General features: G+C 37.0%; 1 protein-coding gene across 1 annotated transcript in view; it reads right to left on the bottom strand.

The window, feature by feature from the left end:
* The window catches only part of LMO7 (LIM domain 7), a 208,288-nt gene that overhangs the window by 53,673 nt on the left and 132,172 nt on the right, over positions 1-22,443 (bottom strand). Inside the window, exons 5-7 of the mRNA XM_008580452.1 lie at positions 11,628-11,658; positions 10,698-10,811; positions 217-415 (exon numbers count right to left, since the gene is read on the bottom strand). Of these exons, the coding sequence (XP_008578674.1) occupies positions 217-415; positions 10,698-10,811; positions 11,628-11,658 (344 nt within the window). The remainder of the gene's footprint in view (positions 1-216; positions 416-10,697; positions 10,812-11,627; positions 11,659-22,443) is intronic.

Raw genomic sequence — 22,443 nt, 5'->3', positions numbered from 1 at the left:
TTTTTTTTTTTTAAAAAAAAAAAATCCCCAAAGGGGGGGGGGGGGGGGGTAACAAAAAAGAAATCCCCAATTACACTTGAGACTCTATGAAAATCCACTTCTTGGTGAAATTTTTGCCTAAGTAGTTTTCACTCCATTTTTCTACTCTCTACTGTTCTCAGTTTTCTTAATAAGCAAACAGATAAAAATAAATTGACAGCCAATACTGCAACTCACCTTCACGTCCCCCTCTTAATGTGATATCAGAGGAGCAACTTGTCAATGACCGAGAGCCCAAAGAATCCAAGCTTTCAAAGGAATCTTCCCTCTTATGGTGGCCTGAAGTAGCAGGAAATTCTCCCCGCTCAGGACACCAGGTATCACCGTAGCCACTGTCCCTGCCACTTCTTTTCAGGCAGCTAGAGTCTTCAAGTGCCTGAAGAAAACATTTTTTCAAGAATAGTAAGTTAGCATAAGCTTTCAAAAATGTAACAGGTCATTACTTGTTAGTTTGCATAGTTCAAGTTGTGCTGCATTAGATGAGGTAATGAGATTTCCCTGTTAAAGATAAGAAACAACCTGATAAAAATCAGAAAATAAAGGTGTAACTGTTTTCTCACAACTAACACATTAAGGAGGTATTCAATATTCAAAGTAACAATAAGGAAGTATTCAATATTATTTAATAAAGTAGTATGGTCTATTTAAAATTAAGAAAGGGAGATGTTCAATAAAGAAAAGTTAATCATTAGAATAACACTGAAATGCTAAAATCGTGATTATTTACAGTTCTCTGGCAATAAATATGAAAGAAGATAGAGAGAAAAAACACCCATAGTTTAAACATCCAAAAGGAGATAAGTTGAGGAGCTGTGGGCAGCTCCCTCCACCCCCGCCAACAGAAGGTAGAAGCATGAACAGGGATGAAGGCAGGAGCCACAGGTAGCCTCTCCCACCCGATAGAAGGCAGGAGCATGCTACAAACACTGCTTCCACATGGGTGCTCCACCATAGCCACCACCATACTCACTACTGCTGCAAGGGTGGCTTATAACCACAGTAGCAGCCACAGCAATTGTGCAGGTGGCCCACTGCCCAGCCTACCACATCAACACAAGGACAGTCACTGCCAGAGCCTGGAAAAAGAGGAGGACATCTCTCTCCTCAAAACCTACAGCAGAGTAATAGAAGAAGCAACTGCCCTGCCAGATGACCAGACATCAAGGTAGAGATACTAGAAATATGAAAAAACAAGAAAATATGACACCAAAGGAATACAGTAATTCTCAAGTACCAGACCCTATAGAGCAGGAAACCCTTGAAATGACTGGAAATTAATTCTGAGCAACAATCTCAAGGAAACTTGATGAGATACAGAAGACTCAGACAACACAATGAAATGAGAAAAAATATCCAGGATATGAAGGAGGAAATTTACAAACAGAATAATACCTTAAAAAATAATATAGCAGAACTACTGGAACTGAAGGATTCATTCAATGAAATAAAAAACACAATCGAAAGCTTAGCAGCAGGTTAGAGCAAGCAGAAGAAAGAATTTCTGAACTCAAAGATGGCCTTCTCAAAATAAGCCAGGCAGACAAAAGAAAAGGAAAAACGTATTTTTTAAAAGTGAAGAAAATCTAAGACATCTAGCAGACAATCTTAAGCATACAAACATCCAAATCATCAGGATTTCAGAAGGGGAGGAGAAAGGAAAAGGCATTGATGAAATGGAAATGAAAGGAAAGGCATTCAATGAAATAATAATAGAAAACATCACATGTATAGAGAGAGACACACACCTACAGATTCCAGAGGCTCAAAGATTCCCAAACAGATTAAATCCAAAAAGATCCTCTTTGCCAAACTGACAAAGCTCAAAGACAAAGAGAGAATCCTAAAAGAAGCAAGAATAAAGCATAAAGTCACCTATAAGGGAGGCCCCATCAGACTTACAGCAAACTTAAAACAGAAATTCTACAGGCCAGAAGAAAATGGGGCAACATATTCAAAATACTAAAAGAAAAAAAACTGCCAGCTGAGAATTCAGAAATGAGGAATGAATAGTGTATTTCCAAACAAACAAAAACTGTGGGAGTTCACCACCACATGACCAGCCCTGCAAGAAATCTTCAAGGAAGTCCTGCATCTATAATCCAAAAAAAAAAGTAAACACTACCATGAATATACAAGAAAGAACAAAACCCACTGGTAGAATAAAAATGCAAATGAGAAAGAAAAAGTAACTAAATCTTACCACCTCAAAAAACCAACAAACGTCAAATACAAACAATAAAAGGGAAAGATATGAACAAAACATATTTAGAACACCCAGACAAAAATCAATAAAATGCCAGAAGTAAGACAATACATTTCAATAACAACCCTAAGTGTAAATGGATTAAACTCCCCTCTCAGAGGACAGAGACTGACTGATTGGATTAAAAAGCTAGACCTAACCAAATGCTGTCTTCAAGAGACTTACCTCACTTGTAAAGACACACACTAATAGTGAAGGGATGGAAAAAGATATACCACACAAACGGAAACCAAAACCAAGCAGGACTAGCTATTCTTATATCAGATAAAATAGACTTTAAACCAAAAATTATTTAAAAAGGGACAAAGAAGGCCACTATATAATGATGAAGGGATCTACCCAGCATAAATATATATGCATCCAACATCAGAACACACAGATATACAAAACAAACACTATATTAGTCCTATAGAAAGAGATAGACCCCAATACTGTAAAAGTTGGGGAACTGAACACCCCACTCTCAGCACTGGACAGATCATATAGGCAACAACCAACAGAGAAAGATAGGATTTAAACTGTGCTTTAGATCAGGTGGACCTATGTAGATATTTGCATGTATCTACAGAACATTTCATCCAACAACTACAAAATATATATTCTCATCAGCACAAGGAACATTCTCCAAGACAGAACACAGAAGACAAATCAAGTCTCAACAAATTTTTAAAAATCAAAATCATTTCGAGCACCTTTCAGACCACAACAGATTAAAACTAGAAATCAATAACAAGTGAAACTCTGTAAATTATATAAATATATGGAAATTAAACAACATGCTTCTGAACAACCTATGGGTCTCAGAAGAAATTAAACAAAAAATCAAAAAACTTCTTGAAACTAATGAAAATAAAGACACATCATACCAAAACCTGTGGGATGCAGCAAAATCATTACTAAGAAGGAAATTTATTGCAATAAATGCTTACATCAAAAGATAGAAAGATATCAAACAACCTAACACTACACCTCAAAGAACTAGAGAAACAAGAACAATCCAATCACCAAATTCGTAGTTTGGAAGAAATAATTAAGATCAGATCAGAACTAAATGAAATAGAGACCCCCCAAAAATATACAAAAGATCAGCGAAGCAAAAATTTGGTTTTTTGAGAAGATAAACAAAAGAAAGAAACCATTAGCCAGACTAACTAAAAAAAAAAAAAATAAGAGAGAACACCCACATAACAAAAATTGGGAATGAAAATGGAGACATTACAACCAACTCCACAGAAATATGAAGATTCATTAGAGGCTATTATAAACAACATACACCAACAAACTTCAAAACCTGGAGGAAATGGATAAATTTCTGGACACATACAACTACCAAGACTGAATCAAGAAGAAACAGAAAAGCTGAATAGACAAATAAGAAGCAATGAAATTTAAGCAATAATCCAACAAAGAAAAGCCCAGGACTGGATGGCTATACTGCTGACTTCTACCAAACCTTTAAAGAGGAATCAATACCACTTCTCTTCAAACTATTCCAGAAAATTGAAAGATAAGCCTTCTCCCAAACTCATTCTATGAGACCAGCATCACCCTGATTCCAAAAACCAGACAAAGATACAACAACAACAATAAAGAAAACTCCAGGACAATATCTCTGATGAACATAGATTCAAAAATCCTCAACAAAATATTAGCAACCCAAATACAGCAACAGATCGAAAAAATTATATTCCATGATCAAATGAGATTCATCCAAGGGATGTAAGGATTGTTCAACATATACAATTCAATAAATGTGATACACCACATCAACAAAATCAAGGACAAAAACTATCTGATTATCTCAATAGACACGGAAGAAGCAGTTGACAAAATTCAGCATCACTTCATGATAAAAATTCTCAGCAAATTAGCTATAGAAGAAAAATACCTCAAAACAATAAAAGCCATATACAACAAACCCACTGTCAATATCATCCTGAATAACTTTCAGCTTTTCCCATGCTAATGGGAACAAGACAAGGATGCCCACTTTCACCAATCTTGTTTAACATAGTATTGGAAGTACTAGCCACAGCAATTAGGCAAGAGAAAGAAATAAACAGCATCCAAATTGGTTAAGAAGTCAAACTGTCCCCGTTTGCAGATAACATGATCCAATATATAGAAAAACCTAAAAACTCTACCAAAAAACTCCTAGAGCTGATAAACTACTAAAGTTGCAGGATACAAAATAGACACACAAATCAGTAGCATTTGTATACTCCAATAATGAGCTAGCAGAAGAAAAAAATCAATATAGTAAGCCCATTTACAATAGTCACCATATAATAAAATATCTATGAATCAATTTAACCAAGGAGGTGAAAGATCTCTACAATGAGAACTGCAAATCACTGCTGAAAAAAATTAAAGAGGACGCAAAAAGATGGAAAGATTTCCCATGCTCTTCAAATAGAATAAACATTGTGAAAATGTCTGTACTACCCACAGTGATATAGAGTCAATGCAATCCCCACCAAAATAACAATGACATTCTTCACAGAAATAGAAATAAAAAACAATGCTAACATTTATATGGAACAACCAAAGACCCTGAATAGCCAAAGCAATCCTGAGGGGGGGGGGAAGGGATAACACTACCTGACTTCAAATTATACTACATAGCTATAGTAAACAAAACAGCATGGTACTGGCATAAAAACAGACACTTAGAACAACTGAACAGAATAGAGAACCCACAAATCAATCCCCATTCTTACAGCCAAACTGATCTTTGACAAAGGCAACAAGAACATACATTGGAGAAAAGACTGCCTCCTCAATAAATGACGCTGGGAAAACATGACAACCATATGCAGAAGAATGAAACTAGACCCATACCTCTTGCCATATATGAAAATCAACTCAAAATGGTTTAAAGACTTAAATATAAGACCTGAAACTATAAAACTACTAAAAGAAAACACAGAGTAAACACTTCAGGAAGTAGGACTGGGCAAAGACTTTATGAATATAACCCCCAAAGCACAGACAACGAAAGGAAAAACAAACAAATGGGATTATATCAAACTAAAAAGCTTCTTCACAGCAAAAGAAACATTTAACAAAGTGAAAAGTTGGGCCGGCCTGGTGGCGCACTGCTACAGTGCACCGCTTGGGAGCGCAGCGGCGCTCCCGCTGAGGGTTCGGATCCCACATTCAGACCGGCCGCTCACTGGCTGAGCGAGGTGTGGGCGCAACACCGAGGGTTGTGATCCCATTGCCGGTCCCGGTCTGGTACGGGCGCGACACTGAGGGTTGCGATCCGTTGCTGGTCACGAAAAAAGACAAAAAGAAAGAAAAAAAAAAAGCGAAAAGTCAACCAACAGAATGGGAGAAAACATGTGCAAACTATGCACCTGACAAAGGATTAATATCCAGAATATACAAGGATCTCAAACAACTTAACAGTACAAAAACAAGTAACCTAATTAAAAAATAGGCAAAGGAAATAAATAGGCATTTCTCAAAGGAAGATATACAAACAGTCAAAAGACACATGAAAAAATGCTCAACATCACTCAGCATTGGGGAAATGCAAATCAAAACCACAGTGAAATACCATCTCATGCCAGTTAGACTGGCCATTATCAAAAAGACAAAGAATAACATGGTGGTGAGGATGTGGAGAATGGGGAACCCTCCTACACTGTTGGTGGGTCTATAAATTACTGCAGCTATTATGGAAAACAGTATGGAAGTTCCTCAAACAAGTACAGACAAAACTGCCATATGATCCAACAAATCCACTTCTGGTGTACACCCAAAGAAATGGAAATCATCATGTCAAAAGGTATCTGCACTCCTGTGTTTACCACAGCTCTATTCACAATAACCAAGAGTTGGAACCAATCTAAAAGTCCATCAACAGATGACTGGATAAGGAAAATGTGGTATATCTACACAATGGAATACTACTCTGCTGTAAAAAATGGAATACTGTCACTCGTAGCAACATGGATGAACTTAGTGAAAATATTTATGTTAAATGAAAGAAGCCAGGCACAGAAAGAATACCGCATGTCATTACTCATAAGTGGAAGCTAATGCCACCACCACCCCAGTGCCCTGCCGGTGTCCTCAGGCATAGAGCTGGGGGAAGTCGAACCCAGCCACACTTGGGTAAAGAGCACACCAACAGCACCATTTCCACATGGATAGCCCACCATAGCCACAATTGTCATGTCTGCTGCAAAAGTGGCTAGTCTCTATAGCAGCAGTCACAGCTACTATGCAGATGGCACACCAGACTGCATTGACACAAGGAGAGGCACCAGCAGAAACCAAATAAAAGAAAAAAAAAAGAGAGAGAGAGATCCTCTCTCTCTGCAAAGCACACTCTAGAGTAATAGAAGCAGCATCTGATTTATGATAGTAGGGGAGGACTTGATCACACCTGTCTCAGTACTGGACAGAGCATCTAGGCAACAAACTAACAGAGGAACAGTTAATCTATAAGACAGGGAGAACAAATCTATGGTTATTAAAGGGGGGAGGAGGATTGGATAAGGTGCATAAAGAATAAGTATGATTTGTAACAATACGCCAATAAAAAATAAATTTTAAAAATGAAACAAAAAATAAGTGGGAGCTAAAAAAAAATTAAAGAAAGAAAGATACAACAATCACAATAATTCTTTGATCTTTCAAAAAGAATGGACCTGAGGTTACTGGGGAGAGGGAGAGGAGGTTAGCAAGAAATTGGTCACAAAAATGATTACCCTGTGTAATGATAAATACAGTAATTATCCTGGGGGGGGGGGAGGAGCAAATGCCATAAGTTGGTAAAATTATACTGAGTCTATGTCCAGGAAATATTTGGGTGGTTTATGTTACACATAAAACCATAACAGTTAAGGTTCTTTAAATGCACCCCCTGCCAAAAAGAAAAAAAAATAGTTTAAATTTTTTAAAAAAGCATAAACAGTGGGCATACATTTCACAGAATTCATTTATTTTCACTCATAATGAAAGCTAGATCTGAAGTGCTGGCAGCTGAGTTGTCTTTCTTGTTGAATCAAGGGAAACATACTTGTTTGCTAACATACAAAACTTATTTTCCTTGGACCTAAGTAACATTTGTTTGGCTCCTATAAAAGATACATAAAAATATGGCAAATGCTGTTAACCATAGGTCTGTAAATTATACAGAAACTTACTCAAAATAAGCATTTTTAATTAACATTCCTCTATGAAAGCTAACGGCAAAATAAAATTAGACTTTTTAAAATTAGGATTTGATTTAAGTAAAAATTATAATGCCCTTTGTACAGTCCTGACTTATAGTAATCAAATATCTAGTAACTGAAATCTTTTAGTACGGTGAAGGTAATTTTGTTACTACAGTAAAAATCAGCAATGTTACTTTCAGTTGAGCTTACTAATAGAGACAGTTTGAAGAACCTAGGAATTACTAACAACCAAATGTAATATGTAAACCTTGATTAAACCACAATTCAGATAAGAGAGAGCTATGAAAAATAGTTTGGAAACAATGGGAAATCTTTAATATGGACTGGATATTAGGTAATGGAGAATATTTGAGTTTTCTTAAATATAATAGACTTGTGGCCATATAGAAGAATATTCTTTTTTTTTTTTCCTTTTTGTCATTTTTACTGACCAGTAGCAGGATCGCAACCCTGGGTGTCGCGCCCGTACCAGGGACCAGCAACGGGATCGCAACCCTCGGTGTTGCGCCTGCACCGCGCTCAGCCAGTGAGCGGGAACCGGTCTCCACATGGGATCCGAACCCTCGGCGGGAGCGCCACCACACTCCCAAGCGGCGCACTCTCCAGTGCGCCACCGGGCCAGCCCTAGAAGAATATTCTTACTCATAAGAGATGCATGCTAAGCATTTAGGCATGAGGTATCATGGTATTAGCAATTTACCTTAAAATGGTTAAGTAAAAACATAGGTGGGAGAATAGATACATAGGTAAATAAAGCAATAAAGCCAAAACAGGAAATTTTAATAATTCAATCAGATGGTGCACATCTGGGTATTTGTTGCCACTATTCTTTTAACTTTTAATTATTAAATATTTTCAACACATGGAAAATGTTGGAAAAAGTGTGTTTACAATGAGTAACCAGTAGCTGTCTCAGGCACACTTTTCACTGATACTGGATCTGTCAATTCATGGTTCAGTTGTTTGACAAGTGTTTGAAGTGCCAATAAGGTCTAGTAGATTTAAGTTGGATTTTTTATGCTTTAGATGCCAGACACCCTGGCATTGGAGTTGACATTCTGTCATGAAAATGCAGGCGCCTACCTTACACCCTGCTATTTTCTAGCAGATGGGGAAGCTAGGCCTATTGCTGGTGCCACCAAAATACTTCTCAAAATATAAAAGGATAAAAAAATTTTAAGTAAGTTTTCAGATCCATCAGGTTTCTTAGACACATATTTGCTGAGGTCTTAGAGTTTAATACACAGCAAGATAATTTTTGACCTCGGAAATGTTAAAGATATTGATGACGGCCATTTCAGTTATATAAAAACCTCAGTCTGGCCCTGGTGCCTGTGTTTTAAGGAGGACTTCACCCTGACAAGTCACCTAAAATGAGTCACCTCCAACTTATAAGATGACTCAAGTGCAACAGCTTACAGCAAGAATTTTTTTTTTAACTGGTATTTTGGTTTAGCCATTAAGCCTCATCTAGTTAAATGGGAAAAGTATGATGAACACGATGATTTTGTTTTTAACAGAACTGATGCAAAACAGGGATGATATAGTCACATGCCTCTCGCGGCTATCCCTATAACAAAGGAACCACAACTACAGTTTTACCTACCAAAAGATTTTTACACACTCTGATTTTCACATTGGTGACAGGAAACAGCCTTTAATGAGGCACTCCTAGCATAAACACTGTAGCAGGATTATCCAACCTGAGTCAGACTGTCATAAAAAGGACCAAAGGATGTAAAGAGAGCACTAACATATGAGCCAAAGTCCCACATAGTTTTTAACTGAATGCTTTCATAGCCGAAATAACTGTAAGGCAAGGCTCTCCTTGTGCCCAAAGGTCCCTGCAATTCTTCCCTCGGAGCCTCACCCTCCTTCATGGCAGTGACCCATCTGCTCATCTGTCTCATCAAACAACTGTGCTCTGTGCTGTTGGGTCATTTGCCATGAGTGTTTCCCAACACCTAGTACAATGCATGTGCATGTTGATATCTCACCTATTACCTGAACTAATTATTCAAGGAATCTGAATAGAGTGTTATCGACTCATTACAATTCTATATATATATATATACGTATATATATATACGTATATATATGTATATACATATATATATATACATATATATACGTATATATATATATACGTATATATATATATGTGTGTGTGTGTGTGTGTGTATATATATATATATCTCTGAACTTTCTAGGCTCTATAATCTCATCTCTCTATAATGTATGTGGCTGAACTCAGGCAAAACAATTTAAAGACCAGGAGAGATGTAGAGGACAGTGATCATTTTCATCCTGGCCTAAAATTTCTATCTTCCAATCATGGTAATTAACATTTATCATATCCTTACAATGTGCCAGAGACTGATGCTAAATGCATTATTGGTACAGACTCATTTAATTATCAGAAAAACCCATGAAGCAACTACTATTATTTAGATGGTTTTATACACATACACATACACACACACACACACACACACACACATGCATACACACACACACACTACATATATTCTTCTGAGCTCTGCAAATTCCCCATCTGGATCTTATAAATGAAGATTTGGCAGAACTACAGTCAGTCCTGGCACACAGCTGTCCTCAAAGGTCCTTAAGCATTCAAATGGTTGTCATATTGATTCCAGGATATAAAAGGCTAAAAATGTATAAAACAAAGGATTGTAACTTCAAAATATTATCAAGTTTTACTTAGCATTCACTAATCTTTAGGGAAAAGAGGCAGCAAGGTAGAATTGTGGGGATACTAGAGTGTGGGCATTAGAGATATAATCACCCATGAAAAGAACACAATAATATAAAGAAATTAAGTAACTTCCACACATTTTAGTAGCCCTGAAAGCACCTTACTACTACAGGTTGAGTTCATAATGAGTCTAGAAACAGTCAAGTTAAACAGAGTGTGTATAAGAAAGGAAGCAAATGTGTGTGCCAGCAAATTACCTAAAATTAAAAGATACATCTCTATACCACAGAAACTGCTCTGGAATAGACGCACTCACTCCTTGGTGGTAGCATACAATGCCACCAAATGAATAACAATCCTCTCTATTCAGCCCAATTTAGAGCAACAAAGTTAGAGCTGCCATATTTATAGAGAGGAGGAAGAGAAATGGAAGAAGAAAGCACTACTTCTTTCCAGGAGGCATCTCACACACACGTAGTTTCCTTACCTTAGTCAGAGCTTGTCCTAAAAGATTCTCAAATGCTTTCAGATTAAGATAAGGACCATTATAGTAGGGGTTACTTTGTGCTTTCCTTCCCAGCCAGTACAACGTTATCAAAACCTTTAAAAAAAATTCCATAAACAAGATCAGTGCATTTAGTAACCAATTGTGAGCTCAAACGCAGGTGAGTACTGCAGATAAATGGTAGCACATATCACTCTAAGGCTGGAAGCAGACTGTCTTTAAAAGTTATGGGAAGGAGATGATTTATTAAAAATCTTAATTATTCTTTCTAGATTTTCCTGTCCCTGAGCAAGTTCTTAGATCAAAAGTCCAGATCCCAAAAGGCATTCATAAATTCTACCGATACACATGAAGAAAGAAAAAAATTTATAAGAAAACATAAATAAAACTTTTCAAGCAATCAATATTTTTTCAACAGACTTATAAAATGAACACCTAATATCACTAATTCTGAGTTTTCTTATTAACGATATCAAGCTTTTTAAAAATAAAGTTGTCATATTTTTAGATATTCTTCTAATATATACAGAATATCAAAGACATTATATGAGTCTACATTGAGCAAGTACCCAGAGTCCTTAAATATTCAGTGTTTTTCTTTAAAGTCTGATTTGGTAGTTTCCTACTTGCACCCCTGAAAATCATAAAACATGTTTATTTGCCTTTACCACATTACTAATCAGCTTCCTAAATCTAACCTACCCTCTTATACTATGAGAACGAAGAACATATATTGTTACCATATATTAGAATATTTACATTTAAACATACTTAGAGTTTGTGACTGGTTGGCTTCTAGCAAAAATTTAATTAGAAAAAGGACACAAAGTATGTTTTTAGATCCATTGTCTTTTTACAGAACACGGAAATAAAAACCATGTATAATACTCCATTAAAGTAAATATATCTTACATTTTTCACTCTCCTATCAGTCTCTTCTTGCCTGTAAAGAGAAAAAAATAATCTATTAAGTAATATTAATGAACCTTAAATTATTAATTATAGCTAGAAAAAAATCTTTTATTCTAAAAGTTCTATGAATATTAATATCACATGGAAGTACAGAAACCTTAGAGCATATATTATCCATCAGAAGAATTATTCCATATTCATTGATTTGATGAAAAATAATGGTCAGTTTTCTACAAAAAGCAATATTTTTCCTCATTATTTTATTCATTATGGTCTGATTTTTTAAATGCATTACTTGCATTTTTTTGTATTTTCATTCTAAACAATGTTTAAACCCAACCAGAGACAGAAAAAACATCATGCATGCTCATGACAGAAATATTAGAAAACAAAACGAAAACCTTAAAAAGAAAAAAGAAGAAAAAGCAGCTTTGAACTGAGCTTTCTTCTGCATTGTCTATGGGGTTTTCATCCAAGTTCCCAAGAACAAACTAGCTCACAGGCCATGACCCTCCAGATATTGAAAAGTGCACTTTAAAAAATAGCTATGAATCTCCACCTGAAGAAACTTCATTCTACTACAAGAATCATGGTTTTTTGTGCAACTGTAAAAGAGCCTGATACTTATGGATGAAGTTAAAAGGGAGCAGATGTCACTGCAATTTTGAAGAGGCAACAGCATGTTACTAAACAAAAGCATGGGTCACCCTAAGCAGCGTCAGTGCAAATTCACAGACTGTGGAAGACTGAGCTAGATGGCTTCTGCGGTGACTTTCTTTGTAAGATAAAATATACACACCCACATAAGTTACCTATATATGTGTGTAGAAGACATATATACATGAAACGCAACATATATAAAACACATATTCATATACATAGAGAGAGAAAGAAAAAAGGGGAGAGTATGAGTGCACGGAGACAAATATTTAACTTAGCTTTCAAAGAATCAACAAGGCAATCATGACTATTCCAACAAACATGAACAGAAATGAACCTAAGAATAACATGCACCTCCACCTCCCACCCCACGAAAAGCACCTCAACAATAAAAGTCACAAATTCTCACACTACTGGTAGAAATGTAAATTGGTATAACTACTTAACCTCTTAATCCACTTACATTAATTATGTAATATCCACACAATGAAATATTATATGGCAATGAGAATGAACAACCTACAACTACATTCAGCCATATGGTTCAATCTCATAAACTACATTCAACCACATGGTTCAATCTCAAACAGCAGGAAGAAAGAAACCAGATGCAAAAGAGTACAGATTGTATTATTGTATTCAAATAAAATACAAAAACAGCAAAACAAAGATATACTGTTAGAAGTCAGGATAGTAGCTGTTGTAGTTTGAATGTCCCCCCAAAACTCATATTGAAGCTTGATCCCCACTATAACAGTGTTAAGAGGTTTGGAAATCCAACTATGGTATTTGAAAGGTGGGCCTTTGGGAGGTGATTGGATCTGAGGGATCTGCCATCATGAATGCATTAATCCATTCAGGGACTAATGAGTTAAGAAATAAATGGCTTATCACAGTAATGGCACTAGTGGATTTATAAGGAGAGCAAGTGAGCACATTAGACGCTCTTGCCCTCTCACCATGTGACATCCTGCACCACCTTAAACTCTTCAGAGAGCTCCCACAAAGCAGAAGGCCCTCACCAGATGTAGTCCCTTGATGTTGGACTTCCCAGCCTCCAAAACTTGAAGAAATGAATTCTGTTCCTTTACAAATTACCCCATTTCAGGTATTTTGTTATCAGTGACAGAAAACTGATTAAAACAGTGGTTACTGCTGAGAGGCAGAATGTGGAAGTGATGGGAAGAGGGTGGAGCCTCTAGATTGCTGATCTGGAAGCTACCTAAGTGTGCTCAATTTCTAAAAAGTCTTTGAACTGTTCATTTATAATTCGTATACTTTTCTATATGTATATTATAAACAGAGTTTGGGACGGGTTGGTTTTTAGCAAAAATTTAATCGGAGAAAGGAAACAAAGTATATTTTTAGATATACTGTCTTCTTACAGAACATGGAGGTAAAAACCATATATAATACTCCATTAAATAAGTAGAATAAATTTCACAGCCCAAGTGCTCGAACCATAGCTTAACTCTTTGGTAAAAAGAAAATCATCTTATAAAAGGCAACAGGCCTTTATTTTGGAATTAGTAAGTGTGTAAAGTCACTAGAAACTGACAACAAAAAATAACAGAGTTGTGAATATATAAGCCCTTTTTAGATTGATGACCAACATGCACACCTCAGATATTAAATTAGCCAAAAGAACCATCAATACCCAAAGGATACAGGAGGTGAAAACCACCCCACTATCATAAGCACACTCAGAACAGAAAGAACAGTGGAGCACTCTTGAACCCTTGACCTCCTTCCCACAACCCTCAATAAAGGTTTCTAATCCAACACACTCATTTGCATTTTACTTTTTATCATGATAAAGCAATCACTGGAAATACGAGGTATGGTCTATTACGTGATAAACACAATAAGCAGTGACCTTGGCATTGTTACCTTTCATTCACTTTACATTCCCTTCTAAATATGAGTGTTTATAACAGGTCCTTGAACACAATGATCCATAGGTCAGCCAAATTAGTGTCCTATCACTGCAATGAAATGCTAGGAATTCAAGTAGTCAATGATTTGCTGGAGTAAATAGAGTTCACGCTCTGACACACAAAAAACACATCCCACTGCCTAGAAGTCACTAACCAGATGGCTCCTTTGCCATCATGGCCACAGGGCACAGCCCCAAGGCCTTTCAAATAGAACCAGGGTGAGGTGGAGGGGAAGCTCAGGGTGACACCTTCCCCACGAGCCAGCCAAGTTATTGCACACCCCATCAGAACCAAGAAGAAGGCAGCCCTATCTCCAAAGTTGGATAATTCCTCCACCACCACCACGCCCATAGTTGCCATGATATAATACCATGTTTAAGAGGCGTGGGCTTTGGAGACAGATCTGGGTTCCACTGGTTATGTTCACTTAGGCAACTTACTTGACTCACAAAGCTTCAGTTTCCTTCTGGATAAACGGGGGATAATGTCCTCCATTTCAGTAAACTAGGAGGAAATGTACACATTTACTTAGCAGAGTTCCTAGCCTTATGGTGAAGTGCTCATCAGGAACCAGTCATTACCAGACTGCAGCTATGTGAGGGCAGGGCCCACCCTACTCACCACTCTACCCAGAAAGGCTTCCCAGTGAATTCATGCTGGATCCCAGGATTAAAAATTGCAACCAGCCCACCTGACACTCCCTATCTCTCATTCCTGCTTTATTTCTGTATTTATAACCATCTACTACAGGCATTTATTTTTAATCTTTCTCTCCTCCACCAGAATCCAAAAGGATTTTTGTGGTTTTGTTCACTATGGTATGCCAAGTGCTCTAAGACGGGGTCCGTGACCCGGCAAGCACATAAAAACATGTGTTCAAAAATGCCTAGCACAGTGCCTGAAACACAGATGCTCTCAATTACTGGTTAAACACATTCATTTAAGATACTCTTTCATGTTATGTTTCCCTTGCCCTCTTGCCATGGCAGACTTTGAACAAAGATAAGAAATTATTTCTAGAATAAGGTCAAACAAAGGGCAAGGCAAGCTGGTATGGTATCACTGTCATTGTCTAAACATCCATGCTGGCACCAAGCCAGCCCTCCCCACCCATCCTTGGTTTACCAAGGCCAGCCCTGGCCAAATACCCTTAGATTTTCCAAAAGCTCAAAATCTGAGAAAAAAATATGCCTGCACAGCAAAAATCTATCTCCCTCATATTCAATAGCACAATTTGGGAACAAGGTGCTAACAGATGAGATGATTTTTTACCAGTGTGTACCAGCCAGCTGTGTCCTAGGGCCACAACAAAAATGATTCCAAATACCTCCTGTTTATCCAAGGAGCTAATGTGGGCTCACATGCATGCATACCACAGCCTTTACTCTAGCTTCTCCAGGGGTCTGCAGAGAGCCGGACCCATACCTGGGGCATGGCTGTATCCCCAGAGTCAATCACAGACCTGACTAAGAACAGCCAAGCATTTAAATGTTCATATGTAAGTTACCTAAAGCCACTCACAGAACCAGCACAGCAGACCAAGGGCCAAGAGAGACAGAGGACATTTTCCCCCAAGTAAGAGTAAAGCTTCACACAGTTTGACACAGAATCAATCCCTCTTCTCTTTTTATACTTCTCTCCTGTGTCTTGATACCCATCTTCCTCAAGGTACCAACTTTCTTATTTGCAACACTGAAGGCCCAATCTCCCCATGTTCTGTCCCAATATCATAAGCACCTAAGAGCTGAATTCTGTATGGCTCCAAAATCATCTTTTCTCCCCAAATCCCAGCCCCCATCCTGTCCAAGCCAACCTCGGTTAAAACTGAATACAGTTTTCTGACTGAACCATTACATGAGGAAATGTGTGATTAAAAACTCATGCTACAATTTCTGATAGAGTAGGAATATTTTTGCACCAGGTTACACAGGGGAAGATTTCCTCACATCCTAATAAAAAAAGTGAGGTTTGGCACCACCGGCCACCACCCCAAGCCTCCAGCCCAGGTCTCCCTGGCAAATGAGGAATCTGGAATTCTGCAAAGGACTCAAGCACAGTTAATACCCAACTCGGTCTCCTCCCTGCTACCAGAAAAAGCTTCCTCCTTGATTCCTTTGTTGCCCAGAACAACTGCAGATCCTTGAGTGACTATGTCCCCAGGCCTCTTCTTCCTGAAGCGACTTCCCAGAGCAAGGCCCAGATTCTTCCTGGAGACCCAACCTTTCAAATGCTAGTTCCAGCCCTGCCCAGCCCAACCCTGCCTTGCCCTGGGTGGCAACAGGTGACCTGGGCGTTGCCTCTTGGGAAACTGGGTTGATATTATAGGAGCTGGACTCACAAGGCACTTGGTCCCTTTCCAAGCCACTAAGTACTCTCTGCTCTCCAGTTGTTGCTTATGCAGTTTGGCCACCTGTTTACAACTTTAAAAATAAAATAAAATAAAAAAATCAAGAAATGAGGTCCTGAATCATTTCATAAGCAGTCACAAGAAGACAAAGTATGTGGACAGCATCTGATTTAAATCTGTCAGACATGTATGGGGTAAAGGCAGAGGCAAGTGTGTGGCAGCAGGAGACAGCAGAGACAATTCAAAGCAGATGTCCTCCTGATGACAGAAGAGAGGCATCATTTTTATATATGTACAAGACTCCCAAAAGGGAGGAGACTGTAGGAGTCCTGAACAACCCTAAAGTTATTAGGTGAAATTTTAAGAAATAGCAAGAAAGTAATTTCTACTAATACTGCCTCTAAGAAAAGAGGTCATTTCTTTTCAAAATGTAGAAATCAGAGAAGGAATTTAGAATATATCAAGGAATGGCTTCCTTTTCTATTTATGGAAATGCTATTTTTCTATTAATGGAATTTATCCATTGAACTATTTAAAACAGAGCAAATACTACCACCTTTCTCTAATCACTGTCAAATACAGGAGACATGTGCATAAAAAGTTAAGGATGAATTCTTAGAATACTTTACTTGTTCTTTCCTTCTCTCAAAAAAGCAAGCTGCATTATGAGGGGGAAAAAAGTAAGAAATTGACATTCTGCCTTCTTCCCTCCCACCCTCTCCCTAAAAATGAAACTGCACTCCATTTTGACAACCTTCCAGTGATGTTAGTTACAGACATGTGACTCATAGGTTTTAATCTGCCACTGCTACAAAATGCAATGCTATCTGATTATTGTGGAAAATATAAAAATGACACTTGAGAAAAAACATCACCCCTGGAGATAATTAGTGAGCAGAAATATATAAACTTGATGTTTTCTGTACTTGCCTATGTGAGAAAAAACTCTTGGAAATTCAACAGTTTGGGCCCTAGCAACATAATGCTTATTCCAATCATGAAAAACAAATAAGTACCCTCCTGTTAAAAATAATTTGTTATTAAATTTCACACCCCTCCCACAAACTACTAAGAATAGCACAGTTTCACTTAAAGAGAAGGGGGAAAAAATACCTGCACTCGAAGACACTGGCACACAGTCCCGCTTAAATAATAAAATTAAAGAATGCTGTTGCAGGAGCTGAAAGGTGGGTTTTATTCTTAACTCTCTCAACCAGAGACTCTTTTATAATACTTCTTTTCTACTTTGTGTAATATGAGTGTTATTACACAAACTGATTTCACAATTGAGACTGACATGTAAATCCTGTTAGACTATAAACCAGAAACAGAGTGTATATTAAGACAACTACTGAATTCAGAATTTAGTGTACATTGTCAGTGATCTGTTTATTAAGTGGAGTCTAACATTCAATTATTGTTAGACTATAAACCAGAAACAGAGTGTATATTAAGACAACTACTGAATTCAGAATTTAGTATACATTGTCAGTGATCTGTTTATTAAGTGGAGTCTAACATTCAATTACACAAAATGTACTGAGGAAGAGACTAGAAGGAATGTCCACTAAATCAACTTACCGCCAATTTTTCTTCTGTAGGTAATAATGCTAGTAACTGCAGCAATGGATACAGTAGATTTTGGTTTTAGACATGTTAAGTCCAATACACTTAAAGTAGAAACATTGAGTAGGTAATTGGTAATTAAACATTCAGATAAAATGTTCTAGGTAAAAATCTAGACTGGAGATAAAACTTGGTGAGTTATCAGCATGCAGATGGAATGTAAAATTGTAAGACGGAATGGGATCACCTAGGAAATAGTACAGATTGAAAAGAAGTCCAAGGACTGAGCCCTGTGAAACCAAACACATGAGCCTTAAGCAGCAGAGAGGGCACCAGCAAAGCAGACAGAGAAGGGCCACCCAGGGTGAGAGGAGTGGCCAGCCAGGAGCAAACAGGGTCAGCAGTGCTGTGGGAAGGTAGGATAAGATGAGGGCTGAGGAATTATTGTTACCCCTCACAACTAACCCACTCACCACACACAATTACTAAGTTACTTCTCCTCAAAGGAGGAAAGAAAGAGAATTATTAACATCAACAAAAATTTTATCAAAACCACTGACACACCTAAAAATATAATTTAAGAAAATACTGAACTGGACATCTCAGGTGTCCTTCCAAACTTGAGCCCATGCTCAGGAAAGTCAAAATGAAATTTGACTTAAATATAAATCTTCTAGTCTTTAGGGTCTTAATATTGGAACAACAATAATGTACCAGGTGATATATTTTCATTCAAATGTTTCTAAAAGTGTGTACCATGGAACAGGAGAAACTGGCAAAATTTTAATGGGACTTAAGGTCAAAACTTTTGGAAAAAACCTACATACTATATTATCCTCTTGAGTATATATAACAGCAAGTTAAAGTTCTGAGAAGTCTTACAACAAGAGGCCTATTTTACTTATACTTTGAAAAATTGACTTTTAACTTTTTTGGAAGAACAGTTACTAAAATCTTAAGGACACTAGTATTAATTGTTTCCCAATTGTATTCTGTTTAAGTCCTACTTTATGCTTAGCAATATAATCAAAATAATCATAACAATTGCCTTTATTAAGCACTTTATAACAATCATTATGTTGACTGTTTCTACGTTATCTCCTTTAGTCCACAAAACAATATAATGATTTAGAGATTAGGAAATTGAGACTTCAAAAGCTTAGGAAACTTCCCCAAGGTCACAAACTATTAAGATTTAATGTGATTTACAGACTTTCCCAAGACCCTGTTTTAGTTATTATAGTGCAATCACAAATACTTTCTACCTTAATATATTTTAAAAATAATTTACTTCTTTCTTAACTGCCCACCCCAATAATTCTCTTTGTAATATCCTAGAATGTAATTGTCAATATTTTCTCAAAGTGTTGGTTCAAAACCTACTTATATCAACAATAATTTCCTCCCTAAATATGCCTCCCAAAGACAATGGCAGAAGTTTCCCATTGTCATCTTTGCGGGTGAAATTTAAATAAGTATTGAACTTTCTTGCATATTCAACTCATTATAAGATTCCACAGATGAAAAATTGCCAAAGCACTTTTTAAAAGATCTCTTCTAAGTAAATGAAATACTGTCATCATAATTCTCATACTTAGAAAGCAATCACAAAATATTGATTTCTGGTACTTTACCACTGCTAGGTCATTATGTGTGGTTTCTATACGACGAATACCCATGAACTCTAAATAAATAAGATTATAAAATAAGCATGTACAAGATTAAATGGGAAAAGATTTTAGTTAATTTCCTGAAGGTACATTTTCTTACCTTAAAAAATGGAGACAATATTTACTTAGGTGTGTGAAAATTAAACATAATATATTTAAAATGCCTAGCACATAAATACTTATTTCCTTTCTGATGTACATGGAAGTTCTCAGTAAAGCATATGATGATGTAAATTATTTGCAAGTTATTATATCATTACACCAATTTCTTAGCTGTAACTTAAATATATTAAATGTGCTATGTATTTGTAATACAAACCCCATATAATCAAAACAATGCATACCAAACTATCATGCAACACATTCAGAAGTCTTCACATTACTTAAAAATAAGTTATTTTCCACTTACTGTAATACTTGTTTTAAATTTTAATTTCAACCATGAGAAAAATTAGTACCCATGCCACCCGCCCACAAAAAAAAGAGATTGCTAGTCCTCAGGTTTTATGTCAAATCATTTTAGTCCTCAATTTTTCCTGTTCCATATAAACTTCTCTTTCTTTATCTAATGTATACTGGAGCAACGCTGAGATAGAAAAAAACCGTTTGTCACAATTTTATTTATGCCAAAGATTAACAGAGATAATATCATTTTAGAGCAGGGTTTCTCAATCTCAGCAATATTAACATTTTGGAGCTCATAATTCTTTGTTGTGGGGGGACTATCCTGTGCATTATAGAATGTCAAGCAGCATTCCTGGCCTCTATCCACCAGCTCCCCCACCCCTTTAATGAAAATCAGAACTATCTCCACACATTGCCAAATGTCCTCTGGGACATGGGGGGGCAAAACTGCCATGGTTAAGAACCACTGTTACAGAGGATCTAAGAATTTAACTCTTCTAATCAGATAAAGCATACTCAAGGTTCTCAGGGGCCTACAATGAGCTGAAAGGGTCACTTAATGACTGCAATCTAGAAAAGTATATCAAATGTAAGAACAAAGCCATCAGCCAAGGAAGAACTACACACCTGAGAAGTTAATGAAGGACATTATCAAATCAAAGGGCAAGTCCTAGCGCAGTGCCTGAATCATCATAGATACTCTGTAAATATACACTGAATACTGAAAGAATTACAACTTAGTATAGCTAGGAGCTCAACATTCTTGCTACCTTGTAAAAACTCATCCAAGCACACCCGTCTCTTTGATGTGAAGCAGTAAGAATGATGCATCAGTGAACCTCGTTTTCCCCATTACAGTGATACTACAATATATTCTTAGAAAGTCTGACCAACTTAGGTCAGTTAAGTCTTATTTAAGCCATTGCCTAATCTTCATAAACTTTAGATCCATCTACCATGCGTCACAGGATGTTTAAGCACATGCTGTGAAATCCATCTGTACATAAAATATGAGGGTACTTCAAAAAGTCTGCAGAAAACAGAATTAAAAGATAATATAGCTGATATGGGCCTTCGCCCTGCCACACATCCAGGCCAGCAGTGGAGCCAGCCCAACACCTGGCATCCTGAGAAAGGAGTGGGCCAGCCCCACCCTCACCCACAACCAGATGGTAGAATGTACTTATTAACCACATGTGTTTCTTTGGGGTGTGTGACTTATCTACTCATGTCCTTCACCAAATTTCTGCTTAGATTTTTCTAATTCATTTTTAAGAGTTCTTTTTGCAATAGGATGTTAATGTTCATGTGTGTGTGTTTTTTAAAAGTAGAGAGTAGAATAATGGTTACCACAGTTTGGGAGGGGTCAGAGAAAGGTTAAGAGTGAACTAATGTGGACAAAACTATGCTATCTCCCCTAAGTGAATCACTGTGCAGTACATGCATGTATTGAAACAACTAACTGTACCCCATAAAAATAAATACAAAATTGAATTTAAAAAAAAGATAATACAGATCTTTCCATGAATTTTTTGAAGTACCCTCATATACTGTACCTGAATAATTCACATTATACCACCACAAACAGTTTTCTTAGTTGGAACAAAAGATTCCATTTTTAATTTGTTTCTTGTTCAAAATTTAAACTATCAATTTATTGAGTACAAAAGAGACTTTGCAGATGTGATTAAGTTAAGGATCTTGAGGTGGGGCAACATTCTGTGTTATCCCAGTAGGTCCTAACTGTAACCACAAGTGTCATATAAGAGGGAGCAAGAGGGAGACTTGAATACTATAGAGGAGAAGAATGTGACCGCTGAGGCGGAGATCAGAGTGATGTGGCCAGGTGCCAAGGAATGCTGGCTTTCTCTAGAAGTAAATTTAGCAAGGATGGATTCTCCCCTGGATCCTCAAGAAGGAGCCAATCTTGCTGACACCTTGATTTTAGCCCCGTAAGACTCATTTTGGATATGATATCAAGAACCGTAAGAGAATAAATCTGTGCTGTTTTAAGACACTGAATTTGTGGTGATTTACTACAGTGGCAACCGAAAACTACTACAAGCACTGTATCAGCATTGCTCTACACATGTCACATGCAGCTTAATTTTACCACCAATATAGCTCTCTATTCAGTGTCATCCCTATTTTACAGATGCAAGACTGAAGCTTAATGAGACCGCAATTTTCCAGAAGTTATCTTTCTTATACAGTCTTAATTCAAACCCAGA

This window comes from Galeopterus variegatus, unplaced genomic scaffold, assembly GCF_000696425.1.
Source record: "Galeopterus variegatus unplaced genomic scaffold, G_variegatus-3.0.2 Scaffold2101, whole genome shotgun sequence".
Classification (NCBI taxonomy): Eukaryota; Metazoa; Chordata; class Mammalia; order Dermoptera; family Cynocephalidae; genus Galeopterus; species Galeopterus variegatus.
Note: the sequence above shows the minus strand (reverse complement) of the source record. Positions and strands in the feature narration are given on the sequence as shown.